The 20,066-nt window shown below is 42.5% G+C and overlaps 1 protein-coding gene across 1 annotated transcript; it reads right to left on the reverse strand.

Moving 5' to 3' along the window:
- Nucleotides 1-2,280: 2,280 nt before the first annotated feature.
- Nucleotides 2,281-17,560, reverse strand: MYLIP (myosin regulatory light chain interacting protein). Its single transcript, XM_061995240.1, has 7 exons — nucleotides 17,318-17,560; nucleotides 16,051-16,241; nucleotides 7,612-7,797; nucleotides 6,557-6,754; nucleotides 6,066-6,230; nucleotides 3,949-4,369; nucleotides 2,281-3,625 (listed from the first exon to the last, which is right to left on the reverse strand). The coding sequence occupies exons 1-7, from the start codon at nucleotides 17,402-17,404 to the stop codon at nucleotides 3,536-3,538; spliced, it is 1,338 nt and encodes a 445-aa protein (XP_061851224.1). The 5' UTR covers nucleotides 17,405-17,560; the 3' UTR covers nucleotides 2,281-3,535.
- Between the last annotated feature and the right edge of the window lie 2,506 nt (nucleotides 17,561-20,066).

Below are 20,066 nucleotides of genomic sequence, written 5' to 3' on the forward strand. Positions count from 1 at the left end.
TTTCAGTGTAACAGTATTTAAGAATGTTTCTCATACACTTCAAACATGCAACCTGCTCTGCACCTGGACACTTTTGAATGCTCTTCTACAGCCAGGAGGTCCAAGAGACTAATAGGGCTGCTGGCTCTTGACCTTACTCAGCAAGTCACATGGTCTGTGGAGGCAAGTGTTTCCCATGCAGGTAGTGGCAGCAGAAAGGTAAGGCCTTTTGAAGTGATGCTGCACACACTCAATGGGAGGGCAGCTGCTGCACTGCAGCTGTGAAGATAAATGAGAACTGAATTTTCTGGGCGTTCCCTTGCCCAACTGCACTAGCTTTGGGCAGCAAACACCAGCACATGAGCTTTGTTACAAGTGCCTGGTACACACAGATGCTTCACAACCAATCCTCCAGAGGAAGATGTGTAAAGGACACAAGCTCCAGCTGTTCCCACCTCTTGGGGTTTTTTGGGGGATCATTTTTCTCCCCTCTCACTTCCATCCATTACAACCTTCAGAAAAAGCATCTTGGGACAAAGAACAGTACTCTGGCCAACAAGCCCCCACTGTCCCCACAGTATGGCTACAGAGTGTGTGGATCTCAAGGTATCTTTGTTGCTTCTTCTGCACTCTTCATAGCAGTCAGCAGTTAATGTGGATCAGATAGAACTTCCCCTAACAAACGGTGCCCTGGGACTACAACCCTTGTGCAATACACACAGCAGCAGTTGTAGACGAGGAAGCAAAGCTTTTACAGTATCACACAATTTCGAACCGTGCTCCTGAAGAAAGTGGTCTGTCAACAAATCATAGCCAAGTGAGGCTTCTAGTGATCTAGAACATCCAGAAGGCATTACCTGGTGCTCAGAATCATCGAGGTCAGATGAGATCTTTGCACCCATGGGGTCATTTTGTAACAAACAGCATGGTTGGAGAACATGCTGACAAGCTGACCTCTCTCTCCCTATCCCAGGAAAGTCACAAGCCTCCTCCATTCCCACTCTCCTTTGCCTGTGCAGAGCAGACTCCCCACAGCCTCAGGTACAGCCACCCCTGCCCTCTCACCTTCCAAGCCCCCTCAACCAGAGCTCTAACAACTGTGATTATTTTGAATAGGGATGTCTAATTACACAGCCCATTTAATTACAAGTACCAGGAGTGACTGCTTGCCCATTTTAACAGCTTGAATATTCTAAATCAGACACCTGTTTGAACATCTATCTATATTAATTTACAACCCATTCCAGGCAGCTACCATAGGATGATGGATTAGATGTTACTAACACTTCTGTTAGCACAGAACAGTCTGGAGAAGGGGGAAGGTTTGCTTTAGCACTGCTGTACAGAGGCTGCCTGGAGTCAGCTCTGAACATACTCCTGCAGCCCCTCCTGCCTTGTAAGTGGCACACAGGGGCACCACCACTTCTCTTCAGAACTTGTATCCTCTTTGAAACTCAAGTCCAGAGACCCACTTACTCACAGGGGAAATTTTCATCTTTAAACAGGTAAGTTACCTTGTGCCTAATGCTCTTGACAGTGAGATGCACAGCTCTGGTATTCCAAGTTGTTGTCAGCCTCCTTCCCTCATCCCTGATCAGCAGTGTCTCACAGCTAGCCTACAATAATGTTAGGTCCAGGGCCTCAAGCTTCAGTCCCCAATGAACTGTCTTGGCAACAGGACATGCTTTCTACTCTGCAATAACCTGTTTTAAAAAGCAATAAACTCATTTTAAAATAAAATAGAGAAGTTCCTTCAGTTGCCCCTCCCCCCAATAGAGCCCCATGGATTGTAGAGACAGCTTTGGTCTGAGGCCAGCACTGCCATATGTCCTTCAGCTTCCTGGTGGAGGTATGCCAGAGCACCACTCACCCAGGGCTCAAGCTTCAGGCACGTGAAAGTAGAGTCATAAGTTAATAAATACAAATAGCTTCAGGCAAGAGAGACACCAACACATCTGTAATTAAGATCCTTCCTATCCAAGGCTGTCAAAACTCCAACTCAAGGTCCATTTCTTTCATTTCACTGGACTATAATCCCTCAATTTGGGTCAATTTACTGTAGGGAAGCCCTTCAAGTTAACTCTGAAGGCCATTTGACAGTTGGAACACTGCCTGAACAAAGGTGGTCATACCTTGTTCATTTTCTTCCCTCCCTTAAAGTCTACATGCACCTGAGGAAACTTCATACCTTCAACATGACACAACATTCAAGACTGTAAACATTAAAACACTGCATACTCCAAGTTGAGGCATGCCTTAGACATTTCAGAACAAACCTGAAGTCTTATCAACAACCCCAAGTAGGTTTTTAAAGTCCTTTATTAATCTGAATATAAAAAGACAGAAGTTGCCTACGATATAGAACAAAGCTCTTGCTTCATGAGGAAACAAAATTCTCTTTACCAAGTGAAAAAATAAATACCCTCTCAGAGTAAGGTTTATATGCTCATGTGTCATAAAAAAGTAGAGTTTTAATATTTTGACAAAATGTCTGTGCAAAGAAACAGATGCATAAACACACATTACTGCTACATTAAGGCAATATGAAAAGTATAGTCAGAAAATTTCAGTAAAGTGACAGTGTACTTGTCTAGCTTTAAGCCAGTATTGCACCCAAACATGGTCTCCAGTTCCCTCTGTACCCTGGAGAATACACTGAGAAACCAGAGCCCAAAATGCCCGAGCAGGGAGGGTAGAGACTAAAAACACTTGAGCAGGAAATGACCTAGCCAGTAAAGATGTTAACTGAAGAAAGAATTTAAAATGATACACAACCCTATTTTAGAAATTAATGGTTCAAGTTTAGTAGTTTAAAACCAGTCTCCAAAGAACACCCACTTACAGGGTAGCTGAGAGAAGCTCCCGAGCCCATTAGCCAAGCTGGACATGGGGAACCCAGAAGCACTGTGCCCACAGGACACAGCCAGCTAGGAGGCTTTCCCATCCCATCCTCCAGCACTTCAAGGCCAATAAACATGTCCTACACTTCCCAAAGCTGTTCTCTCAGAGTTCAATTAAAAAGATAACATTTCTGAATTAAAACACAGCTGCTTGAGAAAGCCTTGTAACTTCAGCTGACTTGTAACTTCAAGAACAGATTTAAGAAGTTCTCTCCTCTTTAAAGCAGTTCAATAAAAGCAGAAGCTATGAGCCATACTAAACAGATATTTGTAAAAGCCAGTCTTACCATTAAAATAAAAGGGAGTGATTGTACTAAAAAGGATTTAGAATGTAAAACCAAAGGCTGCATTGCTCTGTCTGGGTCCCTCAGTACATGTACACCAGCCCTCTCCAGGGTGATCTTGCCTTGCAACTACAAGCTCAGGCATCTTTCTCCTTTCAGTAACATAAATCTGTTACATTTCTGCTCTCGGAAGATGTCTCAAACCATTTTGGACATGCTGAATGAAGCATATTTAGGTAAAAAAAACCCACAGTCTTTTTGCTTTTGCTCATGGATAGGTGCTGGAGTGATTGCCTTCTTCACAATCAATGGTTGCATTTCATATTAGTGCAGTTTAAAGAGTACATGATGGGTTTGAAGTGTGTCCATAGATCATATCACAGTCAGGTTGAGAAGGCTGGTGTGGGTTGGCAAGTACACATGCTGGACATGCTCTATACGGGATCTGCAAACAGGGCATGACTGCAAAGGAAGACATCAGCAAGTTAGTTTACTTCACATTTGGACTGGCTCTGCATTTTCTGGAGACTTCCCTCCAGGTACACACTAAGAGCACTTGCCCACCATCTCCACACCCAACTCTGGGCATGCAACTGAATCTACCCTCACCATGACTCTGAAACAGCACTTCTAAAACTTACCATTCAAACTCTTCTTTAGGATTAGTTTACAAACAAAGCTTTAAGTTTTCACAGCATATCAACGTAAACATATTAACCCATCACTTAAGCACACCAAAAACCCCACAAGTCTGCTAACTCCTATCTTCATGGCATTGCTGTTACCTGTAATTGGGCAGCACAGGTCTTGCAGCAAACTGTGTGGCCACAGGGACAAAAGGTCGAGTTGATTTCTTCCGCACAACAGGCCATACAAAGCATGGACTCCTTCAGCTTCCGCAGCTTCTCTTGCAGAGCTTTTGTCTGTTGGCAGCTGAGACCCTCACAGTTGTCACAGTTCATGCTGCTTTCTGAAGACTTAAGGGGGGAACTTGGTGGGGTTTGGTCACTTCTTGAAACCAGATCTACAATGCCAGCATTATAAAGAGCTCTTCTTGCATGATCATAAACTTCTTTTGATGTTCTTTTAATGTCAAAAACATATTTTTTCCCCAGATTGATGTTTTCATTCAGGAATAAGGATGCCAAGTGGCCCTTTAAGTCTCGACTATACTGCATCATGACAGCACTGGTGACAGTGTCACATCTACAAAACAACAGGACAAAGGTAAACTTGGTTAGTTAATACCAATAAACCATCCCAACAAGGATGTGCTCCCAAAGTTGAAGTGACAGCACTAAAATTTGAGCGAGTGGTCTGAGGTAGTATTTAAGCTCTTGAATGCTGTTTGTGCAACAACTCTGCTTCAAAGGGTGTAAAATGGAAAGAAGTGGCAGTCATTTTGCATCATCAAATACATGAACTGTCTGGTAAAACAGCTCATGGAAGGGACTTAAGGCATTTACTAATAATAACAGCCAACATTGCTTAACCCACAGTTCATTTTGGCAGCAACTCTTTACACAGTCATTTCCAAATGGTGTTTTTAATTGCAATTAACAGTCCTTGACACAACAGATAGGCTCTCAAAATTTTAACGTGGAGTCAAGTAATGTCTTCATCCAAATGTCCACTAAGTACTTTGTATATACTAGTATTGTTTCATCAGAAAGTAATCAGTGTGAATGCAGTGTAGAGAATGAAATTCAGCCATTTGTATTTGCCACTAAGCGTTTCAGCTACCCTCACCATGCTTGTTGCATATTTCAGTGACAGTTAAATGTGCAGAAGCCTGTTAAGGAGTATCATTTCTCTAGACAATGTAGGAAAGAAAACACCACAAGGACTACAGCTTCACATGCCCAACATCTAAGCTTAAATGCCTAACAAATTGTACTTGAATTAAAATCAGAAACTGCAAAGGACAGCAGAAGTTACAAGCAGAGACAAAGATCAAAAAGTTAAGACTGTCTAAGAAGTTACAAAATGCTTTGTCTGGAAACAGTATGAAGAGTACAAAACAGCAGTGCAAGGGCATATAATTACAGAGCAGAACACAACATGTTTAACAGACTCACAAGATGAGCAGTAGTTAGCTGCTGATGAGTTGCAGTGGTTAGAAAGGCAATTAGGTGATGGTAATTGCTGTAACTGTATTAGTGATCCAAACTGAGAAGCTGACAGGCCTTTCCCTACTGTCTGTACATTCCCTTGCTTTAAGTCCAATGCATCTCCAAGTAATTGAAACTGCTCTGTGGTGGTTAATTTAGAGAAAAGACCACTAAGTGTCTTTCACTGTTCTGAGTAGTACTGGACTTCATAGTAGGAATGAGAAGGGGTTTAAAAACCATCAACCAATGAGTCCCCTACCTCAAAGTCAAGAGGATGAATGAAGACAACAGATGGCTGCTGGCATGAAACAAAATCCTGGCCATGTGAGCAAGGACAGGTGAACTATAGCAAGATTTAAATACACAGGATGGGAAGGTGGCATACAAGTAGCTTTGAGCAACTGGAGGAGTCAAATAAAGGAGAAACAAACACATGTGCATGAGCTGCACCTACAAATTCTGAAAGACAGGGTACTTCTACTTTCATTCTCTCTCTTATAGGGACAGACAATATATGTATTGTTCTGTGATACTTCAAGCACAGTAACTTTATACTCTGAAGTGCTGTTATTCATAGGGGTAGACCAAGAAATTTTGCTAACTTGTCTTGTACTCCCACCCCACAAAATGGAAAGCAGCAAAAATCTGTTCAGCTTCTAGACTTAAGAAAGAGGCTGCAAAGACAAGGAAATTTTGCAGAGACTTTCTAAAGTGCAGTCAGGTTGCTTGAGCACTTAATTCAAATACTGTGGAGTAGAGTAGCAGCAGTTGACTCCAGCAGCAATACTGACCTGTAAAACGCATGTGTCTCTGTAATTGCTCTGTAGAGTCCACTTGCTGCCCTTGTACTGATCATCTTAAATAAGAGAACTACACTATTCCCAGACTCCTTGGTAACAGTCAGATAAACATTCTTCCCAGACTGAGTTGCCATTTGAACAACAGGATAAGCAATCCTGTAAATGAATATAAGAAAGAAAGGTTATTTACCTTTTAAAAGATAAGGGCATTTTCCACAAACTACTATGGGGCACTTGCATCGGAAGTTAGTGGTCTCTAACTGTTGCCTGTGATGCTGGATTGAAGCATCAAAAATACAGAAAGTTAAGAGCATTAAGGCCAGTTGCCTTGACTATAAAAGCAGGTAGTGTCCTCAGACCCTACATTCCAATAGCTCCTTTTAGTAACCCAGAGCAGTCTTATGTATTATGTAAAAACTAGAGGCATGCTCAGTACTTCTGAAAAAAGGAAGATGACAATGGTTCCACAGAACAGAGCACACCTGTTGATAGGACTGAAGTCATCTTTACAGATGCATATGCCTTCAGGTCCAACCCCGATGAGGAGTTTCTGCCCTTCGCTGTCTCTCACCGAGTGCCACTCTACCCCGTAGTTCTCCAGCGTTGTAACAATCTGCAGAACCTGGTACTCAGCAGAAGCTTGACTTAGACCTTCCAGCTCCTTGTGCTTTGCAATAATGCTGTTGAAAAGATTAAGGATAGGTGAAATAACTCAAGTATGTGCCGTTACTGTCAGCAGCTTGTTTTAATGGGGTGGGGTTTTAGCTGACCTACTTAGACAGATTAGCATTGCTCCTGACCTGCTTTATCTGCCTAATGATTTCAGAAATCATGAACTGGGAAGAACTGAGAATTACTAAAACACCCTGAGAATGTTCAGGAGACAATCCTGTGCATTTGCTTAAGGAATTAAAAAGCTGTATGTAATCAAGGCTTTCCAACTAGCACTCTCCAACGTATTTACCTGAACCACCACTAAGTTAATAGCCTACAGAAAAGGTACACTGGAAGTTTCTTGATATTCAGGAACTGAGCTATGAAGGTGTTTTGTACTTCAGTGTATTGGTATTATGCAAGGCAAATTCTTGGCACTTCCTTTCACAAGTGTAGGTCCAAGCCATATATGCAGCTTGATTACCCTGCTCCAAGTATTTAGGTACTTATATTTTTTGCCAAGTACCAGAGTTCAACAGCTTTTGTTTTTCACAAAAACACTCATAATTGAGCTTAAAAGGTGACTGAAGTTAGGATGTCATAGAATGGTAGGGGTTGGAAGGGACTTTTAGAGATCATCTAGTCCAACCCCCCTACAAAAACAGGTCAGTCTAGATCAGGTCACATAGGAACATGTCCACACGGGTCTTGAAGACCTCCAAGGAAGGAGACTCAGTTAAACATTCTGATCAGTTCAACATTTTGATGTCCAAAGCTGTTGTTTTAGCCATGTAGACACATTATAGCATTAGCAACTAAGGGCTCAACAAAATCTTATGCTTTTGGCCTCAGAAAAGGAGGCTATATACATGTGGGTTTTTACCTCTCCAAAACGGTGGTGGTGAGCTCTTTTGCACACAGCTCTTCGTAATTGTACTTGGCAGTGTTCTGGTTATAGTCTCCAAACTTCATCTGTGCCAACAAGGCACTAAGTTCAATTGCATGCTCTGAAGAACACTGAAGATTACCAGCCAGAAGATCTTCTTTTATATGCAAGAAAAACATATGTCTGCAATGAAAGCAGAAATGTTTGCTTACACAACATGTTAAGAGATGTTTGTAATCAAGATCAGTATCAAATAACATCTCAGATACTTTTGGTAACCATTAGTTTGGTAATTAAGAATTTGCAGTGAATATATGGAGAAGAATCTGGCACAAGGAAAAGAGCCTCCATCTTATTATTTGCTTGCACTTAAAGAGAGGCTACAACTGAAGATGGTAACTAAATGCACTACTAAAATGAAATGAGCACTTCAATGTGTTCTTAAGAGTAAGAACTGCTTTAACTCCAAAGGCCACTTAGTAATTTCAATAACCAGTGAAGTATTTTTGGATTAGCTTCATACATGTAAATGTCTTTGGTTGCATTTTACAAATTATTCTGCATTTCAGAAAAGCAACATTTTGTGCAGAGCAGCCCCAACCAGCACACTCTCCCCAGTCATGCAACAAGAGAAGTCATACCTTCCCCACAGCTGAAATGGCTCTGCTACCGCACTCAAAGGGAAGATAATGGTGCTTTTGTCAGTGACAGGATTACCAGAACAACTTGAAACAACTGTGTAATAACATACACAAACATCTACTGTGTTTGTCAGACCAGTCTTTACAGTTGGGATCAAGGCAGCTTTGACAGCTAGCTGGGAAATCCAAAGTTGCACCTAATTACCTAATAGGTCAGTTAACTAGACAATCCACCAACACTAGCACCAGCCTGCTAATTTCCCTTAGACCTTAACTTCTAGAAATTCATCCTTAGCTCTCCTCAGGGAAGACAATAAAAATTTCTTAGCACTTGCTCTTAAAACTCAGCATATTTATGGAAATCAGACACAGAGTGGTTACATATCACTGAAAAAATATCTTGCAATAAATGAAGGCTGGTACCCACAGGGATATGTCTTGGCTTTCACAGTAATGCAACACTTACACTTCCTTTTAGAGAAAGAAAAAAATGTAATCTACTTTTCTTAAAAAGCTATATTGAATCACTCACTAAAGTTCAAAGATGCTAGCAAGGGATTAGCATCCCTTCCAACAGCAATTTTAGATAATATCTTACATACACCCCAATGTAGTGCCCTACAATTCCATGTATAACACAGTAAAGTGGGGCTACTTTTTCAATGCTATGAGAAACTGCTTGACTTGCTAAATTTGTGTTTATTTTGAGCTCTATTGTGGTAAATGCTGGAGCTAAGAAAATCCTGGCCCAAACGATGGCCCATACCCACAATTTTCACAATCAGGAAGAATATATATTAAGTTATACAATAAACTGACCAACAATCCCATTTCTTGCAGCAAGTGCTAGCTGTGACACCTTCTTTTGCAAGTAGTTTAAGACATTCTAGAGCTTCATTGCATCACTCTGTCTAGACATCAACCTTCACTTCAGCAGTCCCAGTGGGGGTCTGGTGGAAGCCAGCAGTATTCCTTACTCCATGTAGGATACAAGTTTAGGCTGCAAGATGACCAGAACTTCAGACAGTACAGTTGTCTCCACTGTTAGCAAGTCATTCCTTGTCTAGGTTTTTCTTGGAGCAAGCCCCAGATCTTTGCTTCAGTCCCTTTCTCCTACACCTTGTTAATTCATAACTCTTGGCTTGGGCCACAGGAAGGCAGAGCTGGGGCTTTTAAAATGCTTAGGTTGTACACACTCCTTCTGGGGCTCAGTCCATAAATCCACACACAGCATTTGATGAATTACTAGAGCACTATGATCAAAAAAAATTAAAACAGTAGGCATTTCCTAATCTTAATCAACATTTCAAAATATAAATGGCTTCTCATGTACTTCTGATCCTCTGTTAATACCAAAGCAGGTTTTGTAATTAGTACAAAGTCCTTGATCTACACCCAAAAATCCCATTGCTGGCCTAAATCTATTGCCAAAACTGACCCATAATAGGTAAGAAAATAGTTAATGCACAGCCTGCCAGTCATAGCAGTTTGAGTGACAGCAATTGACTTCATACTGATCTGCCGCAGCAGCTGCCCTGAGCCACGTTCAAGCAGTAAATTCACTGGTTTTTGAGTCCTTAAGTGTGTGAGGAAGGAAAAAACATCTAAAAGTTCAAAGGCAATGAGGGTTGCAAACATTTTATACATCTGAAAAAAGGTGATTCTGGCAAGTGCAGATTCTGATTGGCCCATCCAGCCTGCACTTCCCCAAAGTTACATTAATAATCCATTGAAAAACCATCCCCTTCAAGGTTCAAAACATGACATTAGCCAGAAACTGATTATAAAAGCAGATTTCTCTCTTTTACACAAAACTAAAGTCTTTTGATCCTTAAACATAAAGGCAAAAGAACATGCTTTTATTGCTGAATACAGCCAAACAAAACTAAAGCTTTAGGAGCCTTGAGGCAGTTCCTTATCTAATTCTGCAAAGTCTAAAGGACCCAACAGATTGTGTGTAGAAAACCTGGCTATGTTACAGATTCCATTAGTTACCAGGAAGCATTTCTGTACATATTCATAAATTAGATTGTGACCACTTAACAGCACTTAACCATGTTCTGTCCTCTCTAGGAACAGATACAATGACAAAACATTAAAGCTTTTCCCACCTCTAAAGATACTCAGGTCAGGTAGTAAAAGGGTACTTGGTTTTTCAAGGAATTATTTTGCTGTTATTTTTTTATGCTTAATCCAATTTTTACTAGGAAAATTTTTAAACCATGAACTGTTTTAAAACTGAGAAGTGGACTGTTTATAACTCAAGTTGTCTAAAGGTTACATCCACAAGACTGCAGATAGATTTTCATTTGACCACCATTAAGAAACTACTTGTTTTTTTTGTGTCACTCCCCACCTCAGTTATTCACATCACATTAATATTTCCTATTATAAATCAGACAAAAGGTACATTTCCTACCTCCCACCTCAATATTCTCTTAGCACATTTTGCAGCTTCATTCCTCTGCTTGCCAAAGTTTCATTTCACCTTTAAATCTTCACAGAAAACAAGTCTTCACAGCTCTGAACTTGACCAATCAATTACTCCCAGCCATATGAACACCTGCCAGCCATGTCAGGACATCAACCAACCAGCAGTAGCTTTTAGAATAAACAACCTCCCCTTGGACTTACAGCCAAAGTTACCCCAAACCTCATCCTAGCTAGATATTCCTCCCTATTCAATTACAGAACATTTCCTTTCAGTTTGGTGGCTCAAAATAGCACACGTAAATACTGGTTAGAGGACAAGGCATGAAGTTTGCCAAAGCTCCACTTCATTAGTCACTGCCCAAGCAGAATTATTTCCTTTGTAAAGGAAGAAAAAGCAGTTTTGAATTAGAACAGGATCACATGCTTTCTTCAATCACTAGTTACACTGGTGGCTTTTATATTTGGTTTCTGTCCTTATTTTTGTCCCAGTGCTTTTCACATCACTTCAATTCCACGTGCATATTAAAATACTCAGTAAAATCAAAGGTACAGTGTGATTAATGCTGTGGAACAGAGGAAGCTGCAAGGAGGTTTCAGCAGATGGCCCATTTTACAAAAAACTACAGCTAGCAAACTAAAGCCACAGACTTAGATAGACATCCTATCACCAATTGCATTTTGCCTCTCTCTGAAGTGATTGCTGCCAGCTGACTCTGCTGAACACCACTACCAGAAATGGATGCCAGTATTTCACAACAATGGAATTCTAACAGGAGGCACAACACTGATTGCCAACTGAGCTGGAAATAACAGCCCTATAAAATGAGTGCTATGAAAAACATTCAGCATACACAATACAAGATTCATTTCCCTGAACTCATTGAAGACAATTCATTATGTGCTTCAGGATTCAAAGTTCTGCACTGAAAACTTAGTTTCTCTTACTTTAAGGAAATAAGAACAGAGCAAAAAGACATCTAAAGATCATATTAAAGCTATTTAAGCTCTAAATTTATCTGCCGGGGAAAAAAGTGACAATCCCTAATCTTTAACTAAGAAAAGCATCTGTATATGACTAATGATTCCTGAACTAGAAATATAGCCAAAAGAACCCATTCCCTTGCCAGACTACTGGCGAGAATCTCGGCATATATCCCCAGGAACTGTCTGTTCTCTTTGGTGTATGACACTTCTTACCACAGGGTAATACTCTTTCCAGCTCTGAAGTCTAAAGGAATCAAAATTAGGAAGCATTATTGTTTGCCCTAAAAATCTATTGTTAAGATCTTTAGCAGTAGAATAGAATGCCGGTTTTAAAAGCAGATAGAAAAAAACAAAGCCATGCACAGTTACAATTATGCTCACAGTATCTTTGTTCTTGCTTGCTCTTAGCCGAGTGGGTGAAAGGTCACCAACTGCAGTTAAACTCTAATTTAGACAAACAGATGCATTAAAGTCAGACTGCTGTCTGACTGTAGGCTGTTTCAGTGCATCATAAACACCCTGACCCTGCTGACTGGTTAGCCAATGCTACAGAGTAACAAAATGTTTTTCTGACTTTCTACTTACTACGTGTACCCACTTTACAGACCAGTTCCCAGTTTTAACTAATTCATCAGTACAACTCGAACACTGTGGAAAAACAATATACTTTGTAATTACTGGGAAATACTACACAACTTTCATCAGCTTCCAAACAATAGTTACCTATCTTAAGGCTGAGGAAGCACAGCTTTTTGGAATGCTTCATGAAATTATGTGTCTTCAGAAATCACATGATTTAAACTGTCTTGGCTTACATATGGATATTTCATTTCCAGTTATACTACACAGGACAAGTAGCTCTGCCTATTCTGAAGTACACCTGGGTAAATCTTACATTACACACTCAAGAAGTGATTCACTTCAAAGTTATTTCTACTTTCGTGCAGGAGCTGGAGTGCTGTCCTTACCCTGCCAACCTCACAACCTTTGCTCTCCCAGACAGCTGTTTGGCAGAATTTGTCACTTGCACAGCTCAGCAAAGACTTTCTTTGCCTAGGTGGATGCAAGTTTCGAGAGGTCTCTGTTTCGTGTTTCACAAAGGAAGCCCTCACACGAGGAGGAGAACTCTCCGCCCCAGCTGCGGGGCCCGGCCCCAGGGCCGTAACCACCGAGGAGCTGCCAGCCGAGGTTACTCCCGGTCGGTGACCTGGAGTTACACCATACCAGAGAAAACGATCAGGACCGACCAGCGCTTATGATCTGTATCTTGGACTACCACATCTAAAAGCAAAAAAACAGATGTGCTTTTCAAGGCAGTGTAATTTCCCACTCAATGCCACGTATAGTTATTCAAACTCCACTAAACAAGCTCACTGTTCACATTTTCAAGACTGGTTTGTAAAGCTTTAGTTGACAGCAGCAGATGAAATTTGAGAAACATTCTTGAGCACTTCCATTCCACTGAAAACAATTCTAAACTACAAAACCCTGCAGCAAAACTCATTACCAGGCAGTCAAATAAAAAAATTAGAAGTTGAGCTCCAAAGAACGACAAAACCACTTTTAAGCCTGTCAAAGCAAAGAAAACGTAGTAGGAGAGGTTTTTCTTCCCCCATGAAATCTCCCATTCACCAAACACTTGATGGAGCAGGTTTGGGGCTGTGGTGGGTAAAAGTGCAATTATACCCTGCCCTGCCTTTGCCCTCAGTGGGGGAGAAGGCTCCCTTGCTTAAGAAGATTAAAAAGCCTGAGGCTGTGATCTCTCACTGAACTGCACCCTTCACAAAAGGCAACAGCAGCTGAGGTTGATGTTCAGTTGCCAGCTCAGCTTTTCACACAGCATACAGGAGCCTGAACATTAAATTCCTATAAACACAGATCTGAGTATTACACTTAAGTGCAAGACAAGGATCTTTAAAGAAACAATACAACTGAGTCTTATAAAGCTTCCAATGCACATAGAAAAAAATTGGTAACAGCTCAGTCCTAACATTCATTGTTATCATGAAGCTGATCAAGAAAATGTAGAATTACTTGCAGTTTCCCCAGTTTCAAGTGCAGTCTCAATATGCACATAATTTCTATGTAAAAACAGCATCAGAGGCAGCAAGTCGGGAGACTTCCTCAGCATTCATCAAGCAGGGAAGAGAAGGCAACGCCTCTGTCAGAACCCCCTCTATGCAGCTGCTGTGAGCAGCATTGTTAAAGGACACCAAGGACACTCAGCAATTCCTTCATTGACCAGCACAATGACTTTGCAAGTGAAGGTAAGAAACAAGGTGTTGGCTATAACCATACAGCTAAGCCTTGCAATTCTACAATACACTTATTGATTTCAAGGTTTAACAAGGTTTTTTTACTCCTTTATACCACACATGCCTGCATGTTAACACAGTTATGGGCATATGTATATCCTCAAGCAAACTCAAGGAGAAAAAACCCAAGTCTACTTAAATCTACTGAAACTCAGTATCAACAGCACAGAAATACATTAAACACAGGCATGATGGAATTCTAGATCTGCTACACAGATTACTGGGCACAAAGGCAGCTATTGCAAACTATTTTACAGCTCGTATTTGCTTTTAGCAGGAACACTAAAAATATTCAGGATGTAGACTGAACAGTTTAGCTGAAGCCTCAGGGCTATTCATGTTTGGAACACAACTAGTTTCAATGCCTGTTGCTCTCCAAAATTATTAGGAACTCTGATAAGAGCAGAATTTCAATAGACCTCTTCTGATGACTGACTCTCAACTTTAAAATTGTTTGTTAAATATATCATTAACAGAACAGTCTTAACTTGTACCTAAAAAGAAAGCTTGTTCCACCTACAGCCTTTTAAGCTCACCTTTGTAGTGGAGAAGTACTCACTACTTTGATGTAGGTACACAGCTCTGGTATAGCCGGGCTATACAATCTGCCTTTTAAGCTCTCGAGTACATACCACCAGTTCCAACTTTATTAACTTGCAAAACCTGCCAAGTCTTGCATTGATGATGTTGAAGGCAGGAACACAGGCATCTGCAAAAGCCTTGTGAAGTTGAACAAGTGTTCACTGAGGACAGTATAAACACACCAATCATATCAGCTTTCAGTTCCCTCAGATTCACCTCATTTGGTCTGTACAGGGAGACAGATTCAACATGCTCAGGGGAATCTCACCTGCCTCATCAAGTATGAAACTGTCACTCCTTTTGTTCCACATAAAAATCCTTCCTTCTTTGGTTTTATGCTTTTTCTCATTGAGAATATTGCAATACCAGGACAAGTTTCTTTAAGGAAAAGACTTCAAAAGAACCTAAAAATACTTCCTGGATGGTAGATCCTGTATAAGCAGGATAATTATGATCTAACTCCACAGTGTTCTGAAAGCTTCAGACTGAAACTCAAATACCACTGCTCCTCAAAAGCCTCTCCCCTCCACATTAGTCCAAAAAAGAAAACTATTCGTGTATGCCCCTAATTAAAACCATTATTCCTATGAAATAAACATCAATCATGCTATCAGTCACTGACAACAATTCTTTAGACAAATACATTGTGCAAAACAACCACGTTGTATCCACACTCTTCATTCTGAAAGTACCAGGTTGAAGTGAGTGGTGAAAATGTGTTCTAGCATTACCATATAGACACTATTTACTCCATTTATATTAACTATACTATCTAAAACTAACAGGAAAAAGTAGTTGAAGAGTCAGCATTAAGTATAGATACACATTCAAGGAGTTTTTTAAGGTAAATCAGTTGCAATTCATGCAGTAATTAAACTTCAGGAGCTAAAGCAATCACTCACTAGTAATCTTACAAGGCTAATTCTTAGGACTGGCTAACAGTATAACAATCGAGTTCAGACCACTGGCCAGAGAAGCAGCAAAACAGCTGTTTCTTTTGCAGCCTCAAAGGGCCTGTAGCTATTTGAAAGTTACTGTAACATAACACCAGACAAAAAGGAACTCAGCAAGTTTTTATGCTCTGTGGGAGAAATTGTTTCCTGCCTTTCTGTACCAGCGGTTTACAACGACCCAGAGTAACTCCGCTGCACAGGGGTTACTATCGGACATGCAACTCCTATGTCAATAATTTGCCACTGGTAGCTTAGTTTCTTCCACTTCCAGCACTAACTGCTCATGGAATTACATACACTCCTTACCAACTGCTAGCTACACAACATTTTACAGTATTACCAGTTTGAGCCTTTTTTTTCTAAGAAGGAATAAAAACATTTAAGTAACACTAACGTTTTAATACCACAAACTCCACCAAGATTATCAGAAGATGAAGAAATAAAACCAGTGTGCAGTCACTTTCCCAACTTACAAAAACTGAAAACAATGTCATCAGCTAAGACTACTTACAACCATCTTTACCTTACCTTGTCTGTTCTTGTAAGATAAGATGCGGCTCTACAAAAAACTTGACTCTTAATTTCAATCGATAAGGGGCCAAACCATCCATCTGCTGGGAGATCCTGTTCCTCAAATTCAGCCACAGATTCTCCCCTTTGCTGCCAGTGAACTGCAGTCCAAAATAATCAACTTCTATAATTCCCAACCTTCTGCAAACCTGAAAGAAAAGAGGTTCTTTATGAGGCTACAGCATGACAATGAAAAAAGGTCACTCAAATCAAGTATTCTTTCAGACTGCCCCCTTAAAACACACGAGAAATAAACCTTTTACATAAAATATTACTTAATTACTTGGATTTTAAGTTGCATACAAACCAGCACAGAGACAAATACTAAAAATAAACTAGGAATTTCTCCACTAGCTGAAAGCCACAGGGACTTCCATGGTTCAATTCCACCTCTCTCTTCTCACCTGCAAGCCAGGCGCTTAGGAAGGTCAGTGGACTTCCAAAAAAATAGACTACCTGTTATTCAGCATCAGAGTCAATAGCACTTTCTAGGCAAGAAGATCAAAGTGCAACACACAAGTTTTCCTCAGATATCACCAACAGGCTGGGCTGCTACGTTTGTCTCTCCCCAGCATCCTGACAGCGGCCACCGCCGCAGTCATACCGAGGCTATGGCAACGGGAAGGAGAAAGCACCTTAGACAAACAGCTTCAGACAGTGCGGCCTCAACAGGCCCCGAGGACCATCTCGGCACTACCCAGGGCGGTGTGGTGTCACCTCGGGCGGGTGAGTGCCCACTCGCGTGTCCCCTCCTCGCCCAGAGACAGTGAGAGCAGGCTGCAGCGGCGAGGCCGAGGCCTGCCCTTCCCACCGGCGCCGTGAAGAAGGGCCGGAGAGCCGCGAGGCTGGGATGCAACACTCTCTGCATCTATCATGTGAGGGGAGAGAAGGAAAACCCACCTCAAAACCGCACCGCAAGCAGCGCTGAGAGAAGGGGGAGGGGGGGGTGTCTGCGGCGGCTGCCCGCCCCCGCACGCGCCTCCGCCCCGCCCCCGCGCGGCCCGGCCTCGCGCCACCGCCGGCCTCAACGGCCGGGGCGCGCGCCGGGGGCGTCGCGAGCTGCCGACGCCCCCCCCGTCAGGCGCGGCGCTCGTGAGGGAGGAGGCAGAGAGAGCGTCGCGTCTGTCAGACACCAACGGCCTGCGCTGCCCAACAGTCCCCACCGACACCCCATCCCCTGGAGGGCAGCGGCAGGACGGAGGGCGCAGCGCGGCCGCTCGCTCACCTGGTTGAGGCAATCCTCGCCGTTGGCTTTCGCCTCTACCTCCACCTCCATCACCACCGCGTCCGGCCTGGTCACATAACACAGCATGGCTGGAGACTGCCAGCGCCGCCACCGCTGCTGCTGCCACGGACACCCGCTCCGGCTGCCGCCGGGAAACCGCAGCCGTCGCTACAGGCTGAGGCACGGACGCGTCCCCAGCCGCCGCCCGGACCCCGGCAGCACTTCAACCACCCGCCCGCACCCAACCCCAGCCTGCGCTCCGCTGCCGCCGGCCCCTCCTCATATACCCTCCGCCTCGCGCTCCCCCCGCCTCGCGGCACCTGCGGACCAATCAGCAGGCGCCGCTCGCCGCTGAGGGGCCGCCGTCCCCGCCAATCAGCGTGGCCGTCCCCGCCAAGCGGCGGCGGCCGGGGAGGGGCGTTTGTGGTCGTTCCTCTCTGGCGCCCCCTGCCGGGCCGCGGGGACTCCCGCTGGGACAGCCGCTCCCGCCCCCCGCCTCAGCACAGGCCCAGCCCGCGCTCGCTGTTCCGGCTGTCCCAAATTACCTTCGTCCCTCGTCACCTCCATAATCATAGAGTTCCTTACCTTGGAAGTGATGTCCGGTTAAATCGCAGCATGGAAAGGTCTTCTTGGAACCCTCTTTGCAGGGAGCGTCTCCCCAGTTGGCAACCAAATGTGGTGAAACGCTTTTCACTGAGGGGAAAATAACACCTGGATTAATGCTCTCTCCCATACTCCCCTGGGCCTTGGTCCAGCTTTGCGTTACGCGGCATGAAAAGCACTGTAAACGTGGAAATGTTAAGGAGAATCGACCAAGAGATACCGCAGCCTCTTGCTCGTGGATGATGGAGCCTTTGTACATGCTGAATGCTGCAGGAGTGAAGCTCGCAAGTGATTCCTGGCCAAAGGACAAGCACCTGCACCGAGTGAGTCCTTAGAAGTGTTTGTCTGCCAAATATACCCAAGGTACAGAAGTAGTTTATGGGTGCTTTAGCAATGTAAGTTGAAATGATAGGTAGGTCTAAGTACAAAATGCACACTTGAGCAGGCTTCCCAGCAGAAATGCAGATCAAAGAAGCACCGAGCAGTGCAGTGGTGAGGAACAAGCAGTTTGTCAGGTGGTGGAACTGAGAGAGGAAATGAGGATCTGAAAATGCAGTGAAGGATAATGGAAGAACAACAAACCACAGCACTAAATGCGAGGCCATGACAGGATTGAATATTAGCTTGTTCCCATGTGTACGGGTCACTTGCTTCCATTTGGGTTTTTCTGCTGTGCTTGTTACGGTTGTTAGTATCCTCAATTTGTTTTAAAAGAACCCTCAGAACAGATGCTCATTCTGATGGGAACTCTGCAAACACAGTATGTGGAGTTTTGTATTCATTTTACTCATGTGAACTCTGTAACTAGAACACTGTGCAGTTCTGAACTCATCAGAAGAGCAGCAGGCAAGTAAGAGACAGGACATGAGATGTCAAACCTGAATGATGTTGCATTTCACTTGCATGCTTGCTAGCTCAGATTTTCATGCCCAGGTCAAGAGGGTTTAAATTGAAGAGCTTGGTGTCTTAAAAGACCAGAGTAGAAAAAAGGAAGTAACATGAAAGATGAATGAAATTGCTAAATTATGTTAACTTTGGAATTTTAGGGGTGAAAAAACCACTCTTTTTTGGGAGGGACTTAATTATGAGAGGATTAGCCACTTAACAAAAAAAAAAAGATGACAGAATACTTCAGCATGGAAAAAACCCTTCCATTTGCTCTCTAGTGTCTGATGGAGTGGATGCAGGAAATAAGAGTTTAGCTTTATTTTTACTCTTACATATTGAGGTGTTATGGTATTTTTGTGATTTCTGTATTTCTGTCATAATCAGAGGAGTCCTAGAGTTGTTACGAAGGTGAAACACAAGAACTGCTGTGATGACTCATGCCATTAGTATTCTGCTATCCTCTCCCTGACAGTAGCTCAGATCAGATGTTACAGAGGAAGGTGCAAGAAATCTTTATGTAATTGTGAGATAATGTGCTTGTATATTTTCTCCTGCATTAAATGATTAAAGCTCACTTATTCCTAATAGATTAGTTTTTACTTATTTATCCACCTTACTTATATATATCTGGAATCAGCTCACTTTGTGTTAAGCATTGTCCAGGCAAATAGAAATAGATGTTTCTTGTCTCAGAGATCTTACCTGTTTTCTCTGTATTAGAATCCATTCTGTTGTCTTCCTTTTATCTGACTTACTGTAAATGCAGGTGATCTTATTATGTCTGTAAAAGTGTTATCCTGCTTTGAAATCTGCTAAACCCCGAGACACAAAAATAGCTCGTGGCAGTGAACTGCACAGATTGGTTAAGCTCTGTGTAAAACAAGCATTTCTTTTCAAAGGTGTCATCTGGACACCGCTGTCAGAGAAATATGTTCCATTCCACAGTCTCTCTGTGATATTTTATTCATGCTGTACAGGAGAGAGTAAAGGACTAAGTCCTGCATTAGCACACAGGAGACAGCTCTTGCCACAAGTGCGTGTTGCAGCCTTTTGGGCTCTGTCTAAGTGAAAAGAAATGAAATGTCTTACAATCTCCTCTTGTCTGGTCTCTTTGATGAATCAACAATGCTCAGGAAGGTACACTGAGTACCTCAAACTGTTGATATTATGGATATTCACCCTTTGTGTATCCTCAAAGAACGTTGTTCATCAACATGTCATCTGAGTGCTGCCTGCTATGAAACGCTATGCTAAACAA

This window comes from Colius striatus, chromosome 4, assembly GCF_028858725.1.
Source record: "Colius striatus isolate bColStr4 chromosome 4, bColStr4.1.hap1, whole genome shotgun sequence".
NCBI classification, from domain to species: Eukaryota; Metazoa; Chordata; class Aves; order Coliiformes; family Coliidae; genus Colius; species Colius striatus.

What these genes read in the sequence shown, in the direction of transcription:
- MYLIP (XM_061995240.1), bottom strand. Translation starts at nt 17,404, where the DNA reads ATGCTGTGTTATGTGACCAGGCCGGACGCGGTGGTGATGGAGGTGGAG. An exon ending in GACTTCAGTCCTATCAACAG is followed by an intron (nt 6,231 to 6,556) that starts GTGTGCTCTGTT and finishes ATTCATTTACAG; the next exon opens with GATTGCTTATCCTGTTGTTC. An exon ending in GAGACACATGCGTTTTACAG is followed by an intron (nt 4,370 to 6,065) that starts GTCAGTATTGCT and finishes GTTGTTTTGTAG; the next exon opens with ATGTGACACTGTCACCAGTG.